The sequence below is a fragment of the Chiloscyllium plagiosum genome, unplaced genomic scaffold, assembly GCF_037043375.1.
Source record: "Chiloscyllium plagiosum isolate Xiang-an unplaced genomic scaffold, Cpla_swu_hap1 HiC_scaffold_37, whole genome shotgun sequence".
Lineage (NCBI taxonomy): Eukaryota > Metazoa > Chordata > Chondrichthyes > Orectolobiformes > Hemiscylliidae > Chiloscyllium > Chiloscyllium plagiosum.
In genome coordinates this window covers 16,866,769-16,887,890 of record NW_028270175.1, presented here as the reverse complement: position 1 = coordinate 16,887,890, position 21,122 = coordinate 16,866,769, and the positions used below count along the sequence as shown (strand labels likewise).

The following is a 21,122-nucleotide window of genomic DNA, read 5'->3' as shown; positions in this document are numbered from 1 at the left end:
AGTTCCAACAACATGTATCTCTGATTTCTTTATGAGCTTTGAAAGCCAAAGTGTTAACTCAACTGAAAGTTCTGTGTCTAACTGATCTTCTGCCCAAACTGTGGATCTTCCATCACTCTGCAGCTGACAGCAACTAGATTTCATCAACAGTCAATTGGAGGAGCTAAGAGGGGCCAACTCATGCTCATCTTTTTGTTTCGATTCTTGATCCACAAGGGTGTTGTCAGTTTTTCCCACCCATAATACCTCTACAGAGCTGTGTCCTGTATATGAATGTATGTGTAATAGCATTAAGGGGATATGGTTTAATTTTACTTGGTAACTTAGTGGGTAATCAGCTTTGCCACTTATCTAAAGAATAAGTTTGTTTTGAATAAACACGTTATTTCTTATTTTATAGAAAAAGCTTGGTGAAAGTCTTTTTTTGTTTGAGATAACAGTAAGAAAAAGAAGCAAATGGACCATCTTGATGATTAAGTGAAACATTTCCATGCTGGCTTGCGGAGTAATGGAGATTGATTACCAGCACATTCTTCCTGTCAGAGTCAATTTAACATTCTCTGAATGGCTTCTATTGCAGTTAAACCCTTTTTCAAATAAGGAGATCAAAATTGTACACAGTACTCTTGATGTGATTCCATCCAAGGTCCTGGACAGCTGTAACACCTTCCTATTGTTATATTCCATTCCCCTTGCAATAAATGTTAACAGTCCATTTGTCTTCCTAATAACTTGCTGCATCTACACACTAACCTTTTGTCATTGATGTAGCAGGACACCCAGATCCCTCTACACCTCTGCAATGTCTCTCAATTTGAATAGTGTGTAGCCTTTCTATTCTTCCTGCCAAATATTTGTTCTCTCATGCCCTTACCTAATTTTCCCTTAAATGTACCTACGTATCTTTGTGACAAGTTCTTGAATAAGGAAGCTTCTCCTGAATTCCCCATTATGTCTGTGACCTCTGGCTTTTCAATCTTCTACAAGTGGAAACATTTTAACGAGGAAGAAGTTTGACAGGGTAAAACAAAGGTTGAAGGTTACTAATTGCAAATTGGACTTCTGTCGTCAGAGTTGAAATCATGTTTTCCTTATCTCACTACTCAACCGGACTAAGGAGGACCAGCCTACTGAGTCCAGAGCCTGGTCATTATATTGTACTCTAAACTCTGTCCAACATTCCAATAATGCTGCCTCCCAACATTAGCTTCACCTTGTCCATATCCTACCTCCCCCAATGTCATCTACTGTGTCCGTTGCACCCGATGTGGTCTCCTCTACATCGGGTGGCACAGGACGCCAACTTGAGGATCATTTCAGAGAACATCGCTGGGACACCCGCACCAAACAATCCCATTGTCCCGTGGCTGAACATTTCAACTCCCCCTCTGACTCCGCCAAGGACATGCAGGCCCTGGGCCTCCTCCATCGCCAAACCCTAACCACCCGATGCCTGGAGGAAGAACAACTCATCTTCCACCTTGGAACACTGCAACCACACGGGATTAATGTGGATTTCACCAGTTTCCTCATTTCCTCTCTCCCCACATTATCCCAGTCCCAAGCCTCCAACTCAGCACCACCATCTTGACCAGTTAATCATCTTTCCCATCTATCTGCTACACCCTCCTCTCCGACCTATCACTTTCTCCCTCACCTTCATCTACCTATCGCTACCTTCCCCCTCAGTTCCACCCCTCTCCCATTTATCTCTCAGCCCCCTGGCCCACAAGCCTCAATCCTGATGGAGGGCTTCAGTTCAAACGTCGATTCTCCTGCTTCTTGGATGCTGCCTGATCGGCTATGCTTTTCCAATACTACACCCTCGCCCCCAATATCCTAAGTTGCACACCATCTCTTCTTGTCTGTGCACGCTGACATATATTAGCTCCCAGGCAGTCAATGTCTCAATTTTACAACGGTCATCTTATTTTATCATCACTCTATGACAATCAACCCTCCCTATCTTTATATTTTCCTCCAGTCCTGTAACTGTCTAAGACCACCACACTCCTATTCTAGCCTCTTGAGTACCAGGATTTCAATTGCTTACCACTGCAGACTGATTCCTGAGCACTGAGCTCTACAGGTTTCTTCCTAAACGTCTCCCCATCTCCATCTTTCAGGCGGCATTTCAAACCAACAGCCTCACCAAGCCTTAGGCTCACCTGTCAGAATATCTACATATGGGGCTCAGTGTCAAACTTTGTCGGATCTACTCCCCTGTAAAGCATCTTGTGATTTTATTTTACATTAAAGATGCTGCATAAATGCAGCTTGTTGTTGCTGAGCTGGATTGAAATGCAGAGGGTGAGAGATTTTGTTCCCATTTCTTCTTATGTAATTTTCAATTTTCTGAGCACGTTATTTCATGACACATTTGGAGTATCTCCCAACTGTGATAACCAGGCTTTTTTCACTAAATCTGCTGAAGGATAAGCCCTAGATTATGGTTCTGCAGAATGATTACACAGAGTAGTCGCTGCCTCTGCTTACCGAATAGGAGGGAGCAAACTGACTGTCGCCCTTCTGATGGGCACTTTGAAACAAATAAAGAATATTTTGTCATCATCTTTCATATCCTTTTAGGAATCTCATGAACGTTTGGCTGCTGCAGTATCGTTATGGTGACCCTTTCCCCCATTCACAATTCTTTTTATTATTAAATTTCTTGATTTGCAATACTCCCCAGTGAAAGTTATGACTCATTGCGTGGCATTCTCACCACAAGGCTGTAGCTCCCAGTCCCATTCCAGAGTTGAGCACTACGGTTTAGGCTGCCTCTCAGGTACAGTACTGAGGGAGTGCTGCACTGTTGAAGGCCCTTTCTGTCAGACGTGATGTTAAATTGAAGCTCCTTTGATTCTCTCAGGATCAACGTTATTTTTACTCTTTATTCTTTGATGGGTTGTGGCCATCACTGGTAAGGTTATTGGCCCTTCCTAATTGCTCCTTAAACCAAGTCACTTCCTGGGTCATTATTGAGAGCAGTTAAGAGTCAACCACATCGCTGTGGGTCAGGAGTCACATGTAGGCATTAGTGAACCATATGGGCTTTTATGAAAATCTGGAATGGTTGCCATGGCCTAGTTATATCTTGCTGATATAAGAACTCAATTTAAATTCCACTGGATGACACTTTGGAATACTGTGTGCAGTTCTGGTCACTCTGCTACTGGAAAAGTCTTATTTATTTGGAAAGGGTGCAGAAGAGATTTATCAGGAAGTTACTGGTAATGGAGGGTTTGAGTTATAAGGAGAGGCTGCATTGGCTGACACGTTTTTCACTGGAGTATAGGAGGTTGAAGGGTGACTGTATAGAGTCATTATAAAATCATGTGGGGCATAGAAAAGGTGAACAGCAAAGGTGTTTTCCTTATGGTCGGAGAGTTCAAAACCAGATGGCACAGTTTTAAGGTGAGAGGAGAAAGTTTTAAATGAGACAGACGGACAACCTTTTCACACAGAGGGTGGTTTATATGTGGAATGAGCTGCCAGAGGACATGGTAGATGCATGTATGGTTAAAACATTGAAAAGACATTTGGACAGGTACACAAATGGGAAAGGTTTAGAAGGATATGGGCCAAACACAGGCAAATGGGACTAATTTAATTTTGGAAACCGGGTTGGCATGGATGAATTGAACTGAAGGAATTGTTTCCATGCTGTGTGACTCTATGACTTTTAGAGTAGTCCAGAGATATACCCACTACACTATAATCTTGCCAGAATGGCGCTAACTTGCAGAAAATTAGGGGAGTTCTCCCATGGTATTTCTTGATCAACACCACTAAAACAGATGAGTCAGTCATTTATCCCCACAATATGCTGGTTATGGGAAGGATCTGTTTCTGTGCTTCAGAGGAGCCCTTTATCCTGTAGCAACTCACTAAACTTTTGACAACTGATCTTCAGTGGCTCAGCGGTTAGCACTGCTTCCAGGGACCTGGGTTCTATTCCACCCTTGGACTGTCTGTGTAGTGGTTGCATATTCTCCCTGTGTCTGTGTGGGTTTCCTCCAGGTACTCCAGTTTCCTCCCACAGTCCAAAGTTGTGCAGGTTAGGTAGACTGGCCATGCTAAATTGCTTATAGTGTGCAGGGATGTGTAGGTTGGGTGGATCAGCCATGGTTAATGCAGGGTTACAGGGATGGGGGTAGAGGATCTGGGTCTGGGTGGGATCCTCTTCGGGGGGGTTTGGTGTGGACTCAATGGGCCAAATGGCCTCTTTCCACACTGGATGGATTCTATCATGGCCTGAATTCCACAGTCTTTACCACCAAGGTAGAAGCAGCAATGGGAACAAGATATCCTGCAGGTTGCCATCCCAGATACGGATCTGTTTGACTTGGATTTACAATCAACATGGCTAGTCCAACCTCCGAGCACTCCCCACCACACAGCACAGAGCGAGCGGAGAGTCTAAAACAGTTCCTGAGGAAGGCCCACTATCATCCCATGGCTCCCAGGGCTGACTGACTCATACTGCCTCACCCACATCTTGAGAATGAATATTTAAACGTCACTGAGCCATGTATGAGCTGCGATGACTCTGTACCCCTCTATATACAGTTATAGAGTCATAGAGATGTACAGCATGGAAACAGACCTTTCGGTCTAACCCGTCCATTCTGACCAGATATCCCAACCTAATCTAGTCCCATTTGCCAGCACTTGGCCGATATCTCTCTCAACCCTTCCTATTCATATACTCATCCAAATGCTTCTTAAATATTGTAATTGGACTAGCCTCCACCACTTCCGCTGGCAGCTCATTCCATACACGCACCACCCTCTGTGTGAAAAAGCTGCCCTTTAGACCCCATTTATATCTTTCCCCTCTCACCCTAAACCTATGCCCTCTAGTTCTGGATTCCCTCACCCCAGGGAAAAAAAACGTTGTCTATTTATCCTATCCATGCCCCTCATGATTTTATAAACCTCAATGAGATCATTCCTCAGCCTCCGACGCTCCAGGGAAAACAGCCCCAGCCTATTCAGCCTCTCCCTATAGTTCAAACCGTCCAACCCTGGCAACACCCTTGTAAATCTTTTCTGAACCCTTTCAAGTTTCACAACTTCCTTCCATGAGGAGGGAGACCAGAATTGCACACAATATTCCAACAGGGGCCTCTGCAGCATTGCGAGTCTGTAGCTTTATTGCCTCTCATTTTAATTTTGCTCATTTTATTTTGAAAGGTTGTTACATTGCAGAGCTTCACTGGCCTCATGAGTTATAAAATGCCACCAGAGGACAAATCACACGTGTCTATGCAATTTCTGTCTATGAATAATTAAACTTGTAATTAGAGACTCTTATTAGCAGGATGCTCTGAACACTGTATAAACCCGTAGTGTGTCAGACCCTCGACTCCACATCAGTTCCTCAACTCCCAACTCGCACCCCACCCTCCTCCTGCCCTGCCTCAAACATGCTGATCCCCAAAATTAATCTGGGGTGCTTTCTCACACTCTCTGTCCCAAATATCAGCTGGATTATAGACCCAGTGCATCAGCTGGTTACCACTGTTCGTGAAAAACTGGTCGTCCAACATGATGCTGTCTGTGGGATCTTGCTGTGTGCAAAATGGCCACCATGTTGCCAAAATGACAACAGCGAATTTGAAAGTGAATGAGTTAACTACAAATTGATGTTGGAATGCTCTGAGGATTTGCTAGGTGCCATATGAATGCAAGTTGCCAATGACATTGTGAGGGTGCAGCACTTGCTGCTTTAACTGGAGCTTGTGCCAATACTTACTTTTGGCTTTCTCATTTTTCCTGGATGGTCGCCACCTGATACAGGTCTTGTGTTCATCCAGATAGTAGAATCGAACCAGACCCTTCGAGCTTCCTCTCAGCTTCACCATCTGGGTCCCGGACTGCATCAAACTCATACATCGTTCCACTGCAGAGAGACAGGGAGAGAGTAAGAGAGAGAGAAAACGTCAATGAACAGGGCACCTGCTGAACTCTGCTGCACTGTAAGCAGCCCTCCCTAACCAAATGTCACATCGAACCATTGAACACAGGCCAGTTGGTCTACCATACCTCCACCAGGTCATTGTCAATGATTTCAAAATGAAAGTCTCATAGAGTCATAGAGATGTACAGCATGGAAACAGACCCTTCGGTCCAACCCGTCCATGCCGACCAGATATCTCAACACAATCTAGTCCACCTGCCAGCACCCAGCCCATATCCCTCCAAACCCTTCCTATTCATATACCCATCCAAATGCCTTTTAAATGTTGCAATTGTACCTCTGGCAGCTCATTCCATACATGTACCACCCTCTGTGTGAAAATGTTGCCCCTTAAGTCTCTTTTATATCTTTCCCCTCTCACCCTAAACCTATGCCCTCTAGTTCTGGACTCCCTGACCCCAAGGAAAAGACTTTGCCTATTTATCCTATCCATGCCCCTCATAATTTGGTAAATCTCTCCAAAGTTTGTGAGAAGGTTTGTAGCTCGGGTGCTCGTTGTTGTGGTTCTGTTCGCCGAGCTGGGAATTTGTGTTGCAGACGTTTCGTCCCCTGTCTAGGTGACATCCTCAGTGCTTGGGAGCCTCCTGTGAAGCACTTCTGTGAGCTTTCCTCCAGCATTTGTAGTGGTTTGAATCTGTCGCTTCCGGTTGTCAGTTCCAGCTGTCCGTTGCCGTGGTCGGTATATTGGGTCCAGGTCGATGTGCTCATTGATTGAATCTGTAGATGAGTGCCATGCCTCTAGGAATTCCCTGGCTGTTCTCTGTTTGGCTTGTCCTATAATAGTAGTGTTGTCCCAGTCGAATTCATGTTGCTTGTCATCTGCATGTATGGCTACTAAGGATAGCTGGTTGTGTCGTTTCGTGGCTAGTTGGTGTTTGTGGATGCGGATCGTTAGCTGTCTTCCTGTTTGTCCTATGTAGTGTTTTGTGAAGTCCTTGCATGGGATTTTGTACACTACATTGGTTTTTCTCATGCTGGGTATCGGGTCCTTCGTTCTGGTGAGTTGTTGTCTCTATAAGGTCACCCCTCAGCCTCCGACATTCCAGGGAAAACAGCCCCAGCCTGTTCAGCCTCTCCCTGTAGCTCAAATCCTCCACCCTGACAACATCCTTGTAAATCTTTTCTGAACCCTTTCAAGTTTCACAACACCTTTCCGATAGGAAGGAGACCAGAATTGCATGCAATATTCCAACAATGGCCTAACCAATGTCCTGTACAGCTACAACATGACCTCCCAACTCCTGTACTCAATACTCTGACCAATAAAGGAAAGCATACCAAATGCCTTCTTCACTATCCTATCTACCTGCGACTCCATTTTCAAGGAGCTATGAACCTGCACTCCAAGATCTCTTTGTTTAGCAACACTCCCGAGGACCTTACCATTAAGTGTATAAGTCCTGCTAAGATTTGCTTTCCCAAAATGCAGCACCTCGCATTTATCTGAATTAAACTCCATCTGCCACTTCTCAACCTATTGGCCCATCTGGTCAAGATCCTGTTGTAATCTGAGGTAACCCTCTTCGCTGTCCACTACACCTCCAATTTTGAGGTGTCATCTGCAAACTTACTAACTGTACCTCTTATGCTCGCATCCAAATCATTTATGTACATGACAAAAAGTAATGGGCCCTGCACCGATCCTTGTGGCACTCCACTAGTCACAGGCCTCCAGTCTGAAAAACGACCCTCCACCACCACCCTCTGTCTTCTACCTTTGAGCCAGTTCTGTATCCAAATGGCTAGTTCTCCCTGTATTCCATGAGATCTAATCTTGCTAATCATTCTCCCATTGGGAACCTGTTGAACACCTTATTGAAGTCCATATAGATCACATTTACCGCTCTGTCCTCATCAATTCTCTTTGTTACTTCCTCAAAAAATTCAATCAAGTTTATGAGACATGATTTCCCACGCACAAAGCCATGTTGACTATCCCTAATCAGTCCTTGCCTTTCCAAATACATGTACATCCTGTCCCTCAGGATTCCCTCCAACAACTTGCCCACCACCACCATCAGGCTCACTGGTCTATAGTTCCCTGGAGTGTCCTTACCACCTTTCTTAAACAGTGGCACCACGTTAGCCAACCTCCAGTCTTCTGGCTGGCACCTCACCTGTGACTATCGATGATACAAATATCTCAGCAAGAGGCCCAACAATCACTTCTCTAGCCTCCCACAGAGTTCTCGGGTACACCTGATCAGGTCCTGGGGATTTATCCACCTTTACTGGTTTCAAGACATCCAGCACTTCCTCCTCTGTAATCTTGCAAGATGTCACCATCTATTTCCCTACAGTATATATCATCCATATCCTTTTCCACAGTAAATACTGATGCAAAATACTCATTTGGTATCTCCCCCATTTTCTGTGGCTCCACACAAAGGCTGCCTTGCTGATCTTTGAGGGGAGAAAGTGAGGTCTGCAGATGCTGGAGATCAAAGCTGAAAATGTGTTGCTGGAAAAGCGCAGCAGGTCAGGCAGCATCCAGGGAACAGGAGAATCGACGTTTCGGGCATAAGCCCTTCTGAAGGGCTTATGCCTGAAACGTCGATTCTCCTGATCTTTGAGGGGCCCTATTCTCTCCCTAGTTACCCTTTTTTCCTTAAGTGGATAGACACTTATACATTTACAGACTAGCGTGGGGGTGGGGGGTTATGCTTTGACAACAGAATTGAATTAGAGTCATGGAGTCATACAGCATAGACCCTTCGGTCCTACCCGTCCATGCCAAACATAATTCCAAACTGAACGAATCCCTCCTGCCTGCTCCTGGCCCTTATCTCTCTAAACCTTTCCTATTCATGTATTTATCTAAGTGTCTTTTAAACGTTGTGACTGTGCCCACATCCACCACTTCCTCAGGAAGTTCATTCCACACACGAACCACCCTGTGTAAAGAAATTACCCCTTCTGCCTTGTTTAAATCTCTCTCCTCTCATCTTAAAGATGTGCCCCCTTGCCTTGAAATCCCCCATCCTCAGGAAAAGTGCTCCACCATTAACCCAGGCCTCACTAATCACAACTCAAATTTAAAAAGTACTTATCCAAGTCTCAATGTAACCAATCATGTGGCCAATGATGGTTAAGCTTTAAGGCAGAAAAGGCACAAGGTGTAGAAAGTTCTAAAGTCTATCAATCTGGTGTTCTTGCACGTGTGGTCAAGTCACTAAACACACACATTGTCTCTGGGAAACATGAGCTGAACATCTTGTTCTGTTGCTGGCTTTCCTCCAAACTCAAACTCCTTGCCCACAAACACCGTTCATACAGAACAACTAGAAAACAGCTCTGCAAAACAGGCAACTGGTCAAACAGCCAATTATCTGGACCACATGGTTTCAAAGGAATGCTTTCTAAAAATAATTCCAATGGATCTTTTTACTGACCTTTTAAAAAAAACACAATCCAGGCAATTCCACAATCCTTCAACCTCATGTCCATAATCACATTAAATATGAAGTGTCTTCGTAACAGAATAAATGGCCCTTTTTAAAGCTGCATATGACTGAAAGCCTCTTAAAGAATTATTACTCCCTGCTGCCTCCAGCACACGTATTCTTTACAAGTACTTATCCAAATTTCTTTTCAAAAGTATTATTGGAAGTGCTTCTGTCAGCCTTACAGCCAGTGTATTTTCAATCAAATCAATCACCTGTGTGATGGGGTCAAAGGTCAGCATGCGATACAACTTCCCTCCAGTTCATTCCCAATGAGCTACTCAGAGCAAGGTGGGTCGGGGGTTGGGGGGGTGGAGGTGGGATTGGTGGCAACCAGAGGTGGGGGAGGTGCAGGGTACTCGCAGGCTTGTTGTCCAAGTGGGCAGAGAAGGAACAGATAAAATCACTCGAACACCCCGTGCTGGGAATTTGGGTTAAGAAACTGACATTTAGCTGAAGTCTTAAACCAACCTATCACCCAAAAATGCCCCTGGCCAACCAGTGCATTAAAAACAGCCTTTAACCCAAAGTTATCATTGACTGATCAGTGATGACTATTTTATTGCAGTGGTCCCTGTGGAGCTGAGTTCATTATCGAGGTCGTTTGTTATTTGGATCGATCTATTTATTTAAGTTCCCCAGTGTAATCAATAGCATCCTGAATACCACAGTTCCCCTCTGCCATCAATGGGTTTCTTTTCCATGGTGGTTTGATGAGCTCGAACATCAAAAGGTTTTGTTCTTTTTAATCTTTTGTTGCATTATTTGCCTTTAAAGTCTTGTGGCTAAGTCAGAGGGCCAGTCAGTCCTCATGGGATCATCGAGGTGACTGCAGAGTGCTCTCACAGGGTGGAGGCCTCGCTGGGCCAAGCAATGGAGAGGCTGCTGGGACTCCTGAGTTAGCCTGTGGTCATCGCATATAGCCACTGACCCAAAGTCCTTCCATTCTCTAACTACACTGTGGGATCACCTTCACCACGTGGATTGCAGCAGTTAAAGAAGTCCTATATTACAGACAACATTCCCAGCTGAATATATATCAGACAAAGTTGGAGAAAATGAGGACTGCAGATGCTGAAGATCAGAGTCGAGAGTGTGGTGCTGGAAAAGCACAGCCGGTCAGGCAGCATCCGAGGAGCAGGAGAGTCGACGTTTTGGGCATAAGCCATTTATCACAGTTGGTACAGAGGCAGGGTGTACCAGAATAGATCTGGTATGGCCTAGGGAGTAGGTTTGGCTGCCAACCCAGTAGATACTGGGGGTTAACAGTTATCAGTCAACTTGGCATTACACAGCTTAATGATTGCTAGCCCAATAGTTCAGGGAAGTTTAATCAAAATCTGCACACAAGTATTGATCAGAACATTTTGACATAACACACACCGAAGGTCTTTCAACAATGGCAAAGCTGCAAATGTCAGAGAGATGCTTGAGACAGAGGACAGGGTGGAATGTGTGTGCCTCTCTCTGTAAGCCTGTATCTCTTTGGATGAGAGAAAGAAATATTCATAAATTGCATGTGAATTCATGTGCAGTGTTTGTCTCTGTGCTGCATGCATTTGTACTGTAATATTTGCTTGTATGTGTGTCTGAACAAGTCAACAACATCCATATCATAAAGACCATATATTTAATTTTGAGTATTTTGTTGTGAAATGAAATGGAAAATGAACTGGTTCAAGAACAAAGATTTGTTGAAGAATTGCTGCACTTTTTAAAATCAAGTTACCTGACACTCATTGCAAGTGTTGTTTATACAGCTGTGTGCTCAAGCATTGGAGGGGGCATGGGGTAGAAGGACGAGGAAGGAGTGAGAAGGGGGGACATTTGCAGATGAGCTGGAACAAAGGGCTGTGTACGAATGGAGCCAGCAACACGTAGTTGATTGGTCTCTAGGACTAATGACCAGTTATCAATGCCTGCCAACAGTGATGTGATTGGCTCTAAGCAACTGAACAGCTCGGGTCTGTGACTGTTTGGGAAAAGCCATCAGATCTCTGCAAAGGCAGCAGCTGTCTCTTTTCTCTGCAGTAAAAACCACCTCAAGCCTGAAGAGAGGTGGCTCTTAACCAGTAAACCAGAGACTTTGTAAGTCTGAACCAGCTGCCTTTTACCTTCTGCAAGCAGGTGAAAGAGAGGAGTAGCACATCGAGACAAACCAAAAGGACCATCTCAACAAACCTCATCACCAGGGACCAGTGAACTGCCTTCCTGGTCTTTTCCCATGATCATCACACATGTTTAATTCCCACATATGTCTGTATGTGTGTGTCGGGTGGGCGGATGTTCAGAAACTGATGGGGAGTTGAGTTTTAACTAGTATGTTGACTTATATGTTGAAAATTTATAATTGTTGACCAAGAGCTTGAATCTATTTGTAATAAATAGTAATTCTTCTTCAGTATAGGAACCTAGTCCATGCTTTCTGTCCAGTTGGGTCTGTGAGATAGATAATTTTGCTACTGTATACGTTTTAAAACCTTTAAGTTTCGTGATGATTTCATGAATCGTGGGGTTGATTTCCAATGTGCCACCTCACTGAGGCGTAACAATATCAGTGTTATCCTGTTGTATGAGTAACATTTGTGTTTGTATAATGTTCATGCTTGAGTGTGTAATTTGTCTGTGTCACGTCCCTGTGTATGTGGGAAGCAGCTGCAAAGATTGTATGTACAGTCATGATTACTTTACAGAGATAACTAATTATTAAATATAGACTGAATTATTTTACATGCATTGGGTTTCGGGAGAGGGAGCTATATTTCTGGTCACAGTGCTTTGAACAGGACTGTACTATAAGACGGTCATTGATGAACTAATTTACCCAACACAGATCAATACATTCATGTTGTACAATGCTAATAACCCTGTCAGATCTACATGTAAGAACCAACAGCACAGCTCTTTGTGAAAACAACTACATTGACTGGTGTCAGGGCACTTTCAACGTTGGAAGCGCCCACGTTTCATTTCCCTGTTTTTAAGAAATGCCTTGTGGATCGCTGATTGAAAAGAGATTCAGGATGCAGTGATACCAGGACATTCTGAGAGCAACCTATTTCAATGGGCTGGAAAGTACAAAGGTAGAGAAACAGAATTTTATTTTTGAAAGTGTGTTGCCAAGGAGACGGTCTGAAAGGCACTGTGGAAAATGAAGGTAAAGGGGCTGGGGATGTCTCTGGAATGGAAAAACACCAATGTATTTATGGCACCACCTGTGTTACCTTAACTTGTGCAATTCACTGAATTAACAGAGGGAGATGTTGGATTTCAGGTCGCTTCTACTGAGCAACTCTCTCCCTCACATACTCACGCACTCAGAGTCACACACAAGCATATCTGCATAAAGTTTCTGTACTGTATACCCACATGCGTCAATGCTTAATGTTGCTCAGCTCAGCCAACACCAAGTGAATAATTAAAGAGTAAATTTGGATGGTACAAATTGCTCTCAAATTAAATTTTAGCATCTCAATGTTCGGTTATGTTAATAATTAACATCGGGACTCATTAAAGTTGGATTCTATGCCTGGAAATTAACTCATTTTAATGTTTTATTTGAGGTGGAGGAGGCCTGGGATTATGAACTCCACAGTGAGCTCTTTCCAAAACCAATGGCTCAGAGATCTCAGACAGGTGTGGGCTGAAAGAGATTACAGTGATGGAGAGAAGACACAGGCATGGAGATGTTTGAAAAACAAGGATGCATTTTAAAATCGAGGTGCCACCAGAGCAAGAGCCAGTGAGTAGGGGGATGGTGAGTGAATAGAAACTCTGTGCAAACTTAGATACAGGCAGCAGAGTTTCAGATAAGATCAATGTTAAAGTGATTCTGAAGGCTGTCAGAGGGTCCAGGAGAAAATGGGCTGAGACAAGACCAGAGAAAGGCAATGTCAAATGAACATTACAATCTCACACCGGGTGAATAAATGCCCTGCAGAGTTCAATGAGATTGCTACAAGCAATCAAAAGGGCAGGTTTTGGAGGCATGGAGGGAAGGAGTGTCAGTGAGGAACTGATAGAGATGGGGCAGGAGCATCAGAAGACAGAGAGAGGGCAGAAATCCCAGCAACTGGGAGTGATTAACGAGTGTGAGGAAGAATTTGAGACTGGAGGAGGTGGTACAGCCAAGAGGAATGTGCGTGCAGCGGGATTTACAAAGGAGGTGAAACAGGCTGAGTTTAGTGAATCTGGGATGGGTCAATGCGACATCAATGATAAAGCGAGTGATTGCAACAGCCTTAAGACTGCTCACTAAGGGGGAACTCGGTGGGTGAAAATAAAAGTCCTTTTGTAGGACAATTACACAATGTATTCAAGCATTGATACAGCGCCATGGGACAGCAGGTATAGGGTCAGAGACACCGGAGCTATTCCGATGTCAAATTGGTCATCAAAGGGATGACTGAAGAGGCTGGACCTGTTGTCTCTGGGAAGGAGGAGACTGACGGGGTGACCTAATGGACCCATTCAAAATCCTGAAGGATTTGATATGGTAGGTGAAGAGGTTTTCACCTGAAGTCTACCATCCACCACCCTTTGCTTTCACACTTAACAAGCCAATGTATTAATTATTTATCCAACATGGACCCGTGCAAAACTAACATAATGTGACGTTTTATAAAACAAAATCTAATTCAGATTTGACAGCATCCGAGGAGCAGGAAAGTCAGCATTTCGGTCTGAAACCCTTCATTTCGCCATAAAGCATCGACTCTCCAGCTCCTCGGATACTGCCTGACCTGGTGTGCTTTTCTACTTTCACATTTATTGAGTCTGGCTTCCAGCATCTGCCGACCTTACGGTCTTCACTTCAGATTTTATTGTATCGAAAAGAAATCTTGATGCATTTGCTACATTTACAATCTTTCAGTTACAAAAAGGCTTACAGCAACTAACATTTCATTCAAAGACCACATTCATTAACAACAACAAGCAGTGGAATTCATGGAGCCACTGTAGCTGTCAAATAAACTGTGAAATGCAAGCACCCTACTGCAATAATGGAAGTTAAAAATCACACAGCATTTTTAACTTTGTACACCTCAGTTCAACACCGGCATCTCCAAATCATGACGACTATCGACAGCAATAATGGAAGGTTGTGAAATCAATCATGCGGCATTAATTCAGCAATGGAAACTTTCAGGTTTATAGGAACAGAGAGAAATGGCAATTTTTTTTAACAATCCAGATTCTTTTTGAAAGATTTAAAGAGCAGGACTATTAAATGCCTTCAGGGCTTGGAAGCTCCCATTGTCAATTGACAGTTCCTCTTGACATTTTGGACAGTCCACTTGACAGTGGCTTCTGGGGTTATTTTTGAATGCAGTTCCACTGAATGTGATAGTTAATACATTGATGCACTTTGTATCCACATTTGTGCTTACAATTCACATTTCCGAAGGGCACCTGACCTACCCTACCATAGGGGTATCTTACTGATCCAAAGGGGAATCCTGACTATCCAAAGAAATACATACAGCTCATACCTACTCTTCTCAGTTGCACTGTGCATACTTTGCGTTTCACATGCTTGGGCTACCAAGAGCCAACTTGAATGGTAACGGCTGCAGATTCATATGATCAGCTCAATGTGTGATCTACAACCTGGCTGCAAGGATGGGAAATGCTGGGGTTTTTTAAGCGTAATCTTGCTATTTTTGCCACAGCAGAGAGGCCCTCCAACGTTATGAAAATCTAGGCCAGCCCGTTGCGTGGAAATCTCAGCCTCAGGATAACAATGAAGGTGGACACTAACAAATGCAAGGCAAAAGAAATCATTTGACCAGATGGAGCACTTGAAGCACATAGTGAAAGTCCAATTTAAAGGAAGCTAAACAGATACACGTGGGAGAAAGTGAGGACTGCAGATGCTGGAGATGAAAGTCAAAGAGTGTGGTGCTGGAAAAGCACAGACAAAAGTCTCAAGAATGAGACTCATTCTCAATAAAGAGCTTATGCTCGAAACATCGATTCTCCTACTCCTTAGATGCTGCCTGACCAAGATACCTGAGGGACAAAAGAATAGGCTGAGACGAAGCAAGAGGAGGAAGGGCCATGTGCATTTTGGTCAGATCTGTGAGACAGTAAGGCATGGATTCCATGCTGTGTTTTCCTTTTAATTTTAAGTAAGGCATGAAGAGGATGGTCATGGAAAATTAAAGAGCAGCGCTGCTGCAGAACTACCTCAACCACCCTCAACAAAGCTCCGTACTAAATGGATTCAAATGAAGCCGCAGCCTAGTCATCTGGTATCAGCTATAGCTCAGTGACTGGACTGCCAGAAAATTGTGTGTTCAACTCCTACTCAGAAGACTTGAGCAATTAAGTTGAGGTAACACTCCAATGTACCACTGACACAGTGTGGCACTGTTAGATTAGATTAGATTCCCTACAGTGTGGAAACAGGCCCTTCAGCCCAGTTCGACCCCCCAAAGAGTAACCCACCCAGACCCATTTCCCTAACACTATGGGCAATTTAGCATGGCCAATTCACCTGACCTGCACATGTTTGGATTGTGGGAGGAAACCGGAGCACCCGGAGGAAACCCACGCAGACATGGGGAGAATGTGCAAACTCCACACAGACAGTTGTCCAAGGCTGGAATTGAACCTGGGACCCTGGTGCTGTGAGGCAGCAGTGCTAACCACTGAGCCACCATGCCACCTATTTGGACTGACAGTAAGCCAAGGCTCTCAAGAAGGGCTTATGCCCGAAACGTCGATTCTCCTGTTCCTTGGATGCTGCCTGACCTGCTGCGCTTTTCCAGCGACACATTTTCGTCTCTGAGATGGATATCAATAATCCCATGGCAGTGTTCGAAGAACAACAGGGCAGATATCCCCTTGTTGATTTTTTTTGATAATTACCCCTCGACCAACCACTGCAAACAGATCATGTGGTCCTTCAAGAAGGTACGAAATAGCAGCAGGAGACCTGCCCTGTCATTTAATAAAGTATTGGCTGAACCTTGACATCAAGTCCATCTTCTCATCCTTACATTATATCCCTCAGTTGCCTCAGCATCTAACCATCTAACCATCTAATACTGAAAGACTAAGCATTTGCAGAATAGAATTGCAGAGATTCGCACCCTGAAGGCTGAAGAAATCTCTCCTCATTCTGTCCAAAATGGCCAACTTCCTCATCTCGAATGCCCCTGAATTTTCCAGTTAGTGGAAACTGTTTCCCAAAGTCAACTCTGTCAAACCTTTAAGAATTTTACACCCATCCATGAGTTTACCTTATTGTTGTTTTGGGGAGCGTATTGTACAGACATTGGCTGCCACATTCCCCACCTGACAACAGGGTTACATTTTAAAGCTATTTCTTCTTTAGTTAAAGTGGCAGAAGATATAGTTGTTCTCTCTTCTGCTGCTCTCCCAATCTTTTGGCATTATAGTGGGGATCCTTATGTACAGAGAGTTCCAAAGACTAAGCCTCAGACATTGGGCAAGAGAGAGATGGTGACTGACTGCAAGCAAGAGGCAGAGCATTAGGACAGAAACGGGGGAGGAAGAAGTGAAACAAATAGGAGTGAGAATATCATTGTAATTGTCTGAGAGAAGATGGATCACCAGAAATAGGAGAGTGTGTCAGAGGATTGGGTACACTGCTGCCCAGTGACCAGTTTCTCAGTTGGGCACTGATGTCCTTTGATCAAGGGAATCCAGCCAAGGTTGACCTGTTGTGCACACGACACAGAAACAGGCCCGTTTTTGTTTTTGTAACTAGTCACTCGCCCTAGTAAAAATACCCGGGTATCCAATTAGTATTTACAAGCAACGCCTTTTCAGGGCAATACAAACCATCAAAGGTGAGGAAAGCAGGATGGAGTTGGAGAGGGAGATAAAGCAGTGTATCCACAGCGGTGCCCACCTCTCTCTCTAAAGGCACCAAGGGCATTAATGGCCACCATTTTCAGCTGGGTTAATCCCAGTAGGATGAGACCTTTACGTGGTGGTTAATTGGTCATTTAAGAGTATCAGGCTGGAAGGTTGACCAGAATTTAATTCTGGTGCAGGTTAGCATACAGTGGAAATTGGAGACATTACCTCCCTGCCTCATGAAGTGCCTTTCTCATCTTCAGACATTTGCAGCCTCTAGGGGCCAGAAGATTCTCCCCAGTGAGCGGCAGAGACACACACACTCACAGTTTAATACATGCAGAGCGGGAACACGCATACCCACACACACACACACACGCACGTGCGCACACACCCAAACACACACATGTACGCGTGCGCGTGTACACACACCTTTATACATGCAGAGCAAGAGCACGCGCACACACACATTTATACATGCAGAGCGAGAGCACGTATACACACACACACACAGTTATACATGCAGAGGGAGAGCATGCACCCACACACACACACATACATACATTTTTACATGCAGAGGGAGAGCACACACACCCATGCACACATATTTATAAATGCAGAGCAAGAGTACACACATGCACGCATTTATTTATGCAGAGGGAGAGCACAAACATGCACGCACGTGCACACACACACGCACACACATGTTTATACATGTAGAGGGAGAGCACGCACACACACACACACATTTATACATATAGAGGAAGAGCACACACACGCACATACACACACACTTATAAATGGAGAGAGAGCACACACGCATACATGCACTCACACTTATACATGCAGAGGGAGCACACACACACTTTTATACATGTGGGGGAGAACATGCACACGTACATGCATATGCACACACACACTCACTTATACAGGCAGAGGGAGCACACATACACACAAAGTGAATGTAATAGCAAAGAATATAATTTGCATACAGTCTGGTTTTTTTTCGACAAAAATGTGAACAGCCTCATAGGCTGGTCAAACTGATTACAACAGCCATTAGCAGAAGGATTAAGTTCCTGCCTGTGTAATTAAATGATTCATTTGGGGGCCATCACGTATCTTGCTAGCTTAGCTCCGAAATCCATACGTTACCTCATATGAAAGTGATTTGGCAGGACTATTAGTGAAGACCGACTTTATGTGAGAGTTTAGTTTGCACCGCATGAGGACTGCTATAAAAATTAGAATTGGTCAGGGAGAGACAGGAATGGGTGAAGGGAACGGTCTCCCTCCAGCACTGCACTCTGGTATCCTGGACAGTAATCACTTCTTTATTATTCCAGACTGATTATTTTAAACCCTCTGCGACTTCAGCTCGCTCTATTTCATCATTTCTCCAGACACTTGAATCTAAGCAGGCACCTCCAGTGCAGTATTGAGGGGTGCTGCATTGACAGAGATGCCATTTTTTGACACTACGATGGAATCGCCTTCTTGGGTGGACGTAAAGGATCCTGTGGCACTAATTTGAAGACCAGCAGTGAAATTATCTCAGTGTCCTGGACCATATTCATTTCTTAACCAATAAGATCCTCATTCAGCAACTTCCACACCCACAACCCATCTAGAAGGACAAATGTAGCAAATATATGGGATCACCACCACTTTCATGTTCCCCTCCAAGCCACTCATCATCCTCACTTGGAAATATATCTCTGTTCCTTCACTGTCACTGAGTCAAAATCCTGGAATTCCCTCCCTAAGGGCAGGAGGATATGGCGGTTCAAATAGGCAGCTTACCTCCACTTTCTCAAGGGCAACTAGGGAAGGGCAATAAATGCTAGCCAGCTAGCAATACCCATATCCCACAAATGAATTTTTACAAAAATCACAGGAACAGATCATCTGGTCACTATTACACTGTTGTTTCTGGGAGCTTGCTGTGCACAAATTAGCTGACATGCTTCCTGCAGTACGACAATGACTACATTTCAAAATTACTCCATTGATTATTAAGACCCTTCAGAAAGTCCTGATGATGTGACCAATGCTGTAGCATTGCAGGTCTTTCCCTCTGTCTGTCTGTCTGTCTCTCTCTCTCTCTTTCTTCCTTTCTCCTCCTTTAAAAATGAACATGTGAGCAATTGAGTGTGACTCCATCCAACCTACCAAACTGTCCCAACCTCCACGTGGCCGGTGTCACAATGCTGCCTCCAATCCAGAAGAAGTCCTCAGCGAGGCGGGAAATGGAGGATTGATGTCGAGTGACCAAGCGATGGGACTTGATGTAGCTCATCGTCACCACCGTCTGAGAGATCTCATCGATTCCTCCCTCAGGATTTAATGTCAAAAATCAGATGCAAAAATCACCAAACATTCTCTTCCCTGTGATCTTGATCTGCATCAGTGATCCCAGCCTGCAATCCTGAAATGCCTCCGGCATAGCGCCTCCTTTAGGAGTGACAGCCCATTGATCCTCTGTTACAGCCTTGTCAATCGGTGCTCACCATTAGCCATATCATCCAGCTTCATCGCAGGCAGAAGGGGACCACCTTGAGTTCTTCCCAATCTGCGTCTCCCTCACCCTCTCCAACAAAATGGCAGTCTTCTTGCAGGAGCCTCCTAGCTGAGTGTCAGAGGGAGCTCTCTGGGGCTGCCGCTCTCCTTACAAAAGCCTGGTTGGAGAATGCAGTGTGACCGGACCGGTGTGTCAGGGAATCCCTCAGATCACACGAGCTTTCCTCTGGGGCTTGTGCTGATAATACAGATGCTAGCTGCATTGACACGTCCCAATAGAGACCAAATCGGCTTCAGCCTGTAATCCAAATCTGTCAACTCACACACAGGCGAGGGCTTCTATGCAGCAGCAGCTTGACCCTTGTCAGGCCAGAAGGAAAGAGCTGGGATTATCCGTTCTCTAAGACCCCCAATCCCAATCAGGACCATTTTAAATCAAAGGCAGCTCCACTCTATGAACCATATGATTTCAGAGCAGCCAGGGCTTCTCCCAGTCCATTGACACGGGACTGTGTCAATGGATAGAATCCTTGGAGCTTGGCCCCTTCGCCTTCTGCCTGCAGTTAACAAGAAGCAAACAAAGGTAATCCCTGATCTAATCCTCCAGGGACACAACAGTCTATACTGACACAGCCCCTGTACAGCTCCGTCCTCCCTAGCAACATCCGGCATGCCCCCCTCTCACCCCCACATCGGTTACTCCTCAGCGCAGCTTTCAAACACCCGGGCATGCTCACAGTGTTGCTGTTTAATATTTTAAACTGAAAAGATATTCACTTCCTGGGCATCAGGCAACACAGAGATCGAATTGCAATACCTTTGATGCCAGGTTCAAAGCGTGCCACCTTTACACAATCCCCTTCACACTGGCTGCTTTCATCAATTCTCCATGACTATATTTGGACACAGGTACATAATTGCCAATAATACTAAAGACCTTATAAGAATAACCCACAATAATATGCTACAATATCCTATAATTGCCAAAATATATACACCCTGAAGTGACACCCCTACAAAATATTTTTCCAGTGCCTTTTAACAAAACCTACCTGAGATATCCCGTAATAGTTCCCTACAATATTCCTTTCTAGAATATATAACAATACTCCATTACAAACCCCTGGAGTAATTGCTGGTAACGACACACCATATTATCTTCTCAAAGGCAATTATAGGCGGATATAAAACTCTGCCCATGCCAGCAATGCTCACATTCCAGAAACAAATATTTTAAAAGTCCTTTAATACATTATAATAATGGTATAAAATCTCCCAGTAATAATGCGCCATTCAACACCCTGAAACAATACCATTATGCACCAAACCTTCTTTCCTTACAA

The 21,122-nt window shown here is 44.4% G+C and overlaps 1 protein-coding gene across 1 annotated transcript in view; it reads right to left on the bottom strand.

Annotated features, from left to right (window-relative positions):
* The window catches only part of plch2a (phospholipase C, eta 2a), a 156,989-nt gene extending 136,943 nt beyond the window's left edge, over positions 1-20,046 (bottom strand). Inside the window, exons 1-2 of the mRNA XM_087980397.1 lie at positions 19,432-20,046; positions 5,762-5,908 (exon numbers count right to left, since the gene is read on the bottom strand). Coding sequence (XP_087836523.1) covers positions 5,762-5,908; positions 19,432-19,558 — 274 coding nt within the window. The 5' untranslated portion in view covers positions 19,559-20,046. The remainder of the gene's footprint in view (positions 1-5,761; positions 5,909-19,431) is intronic.
* Between the last annotated feature and the right edge of the window lie 1,076 nt (positions 20,047-21,122).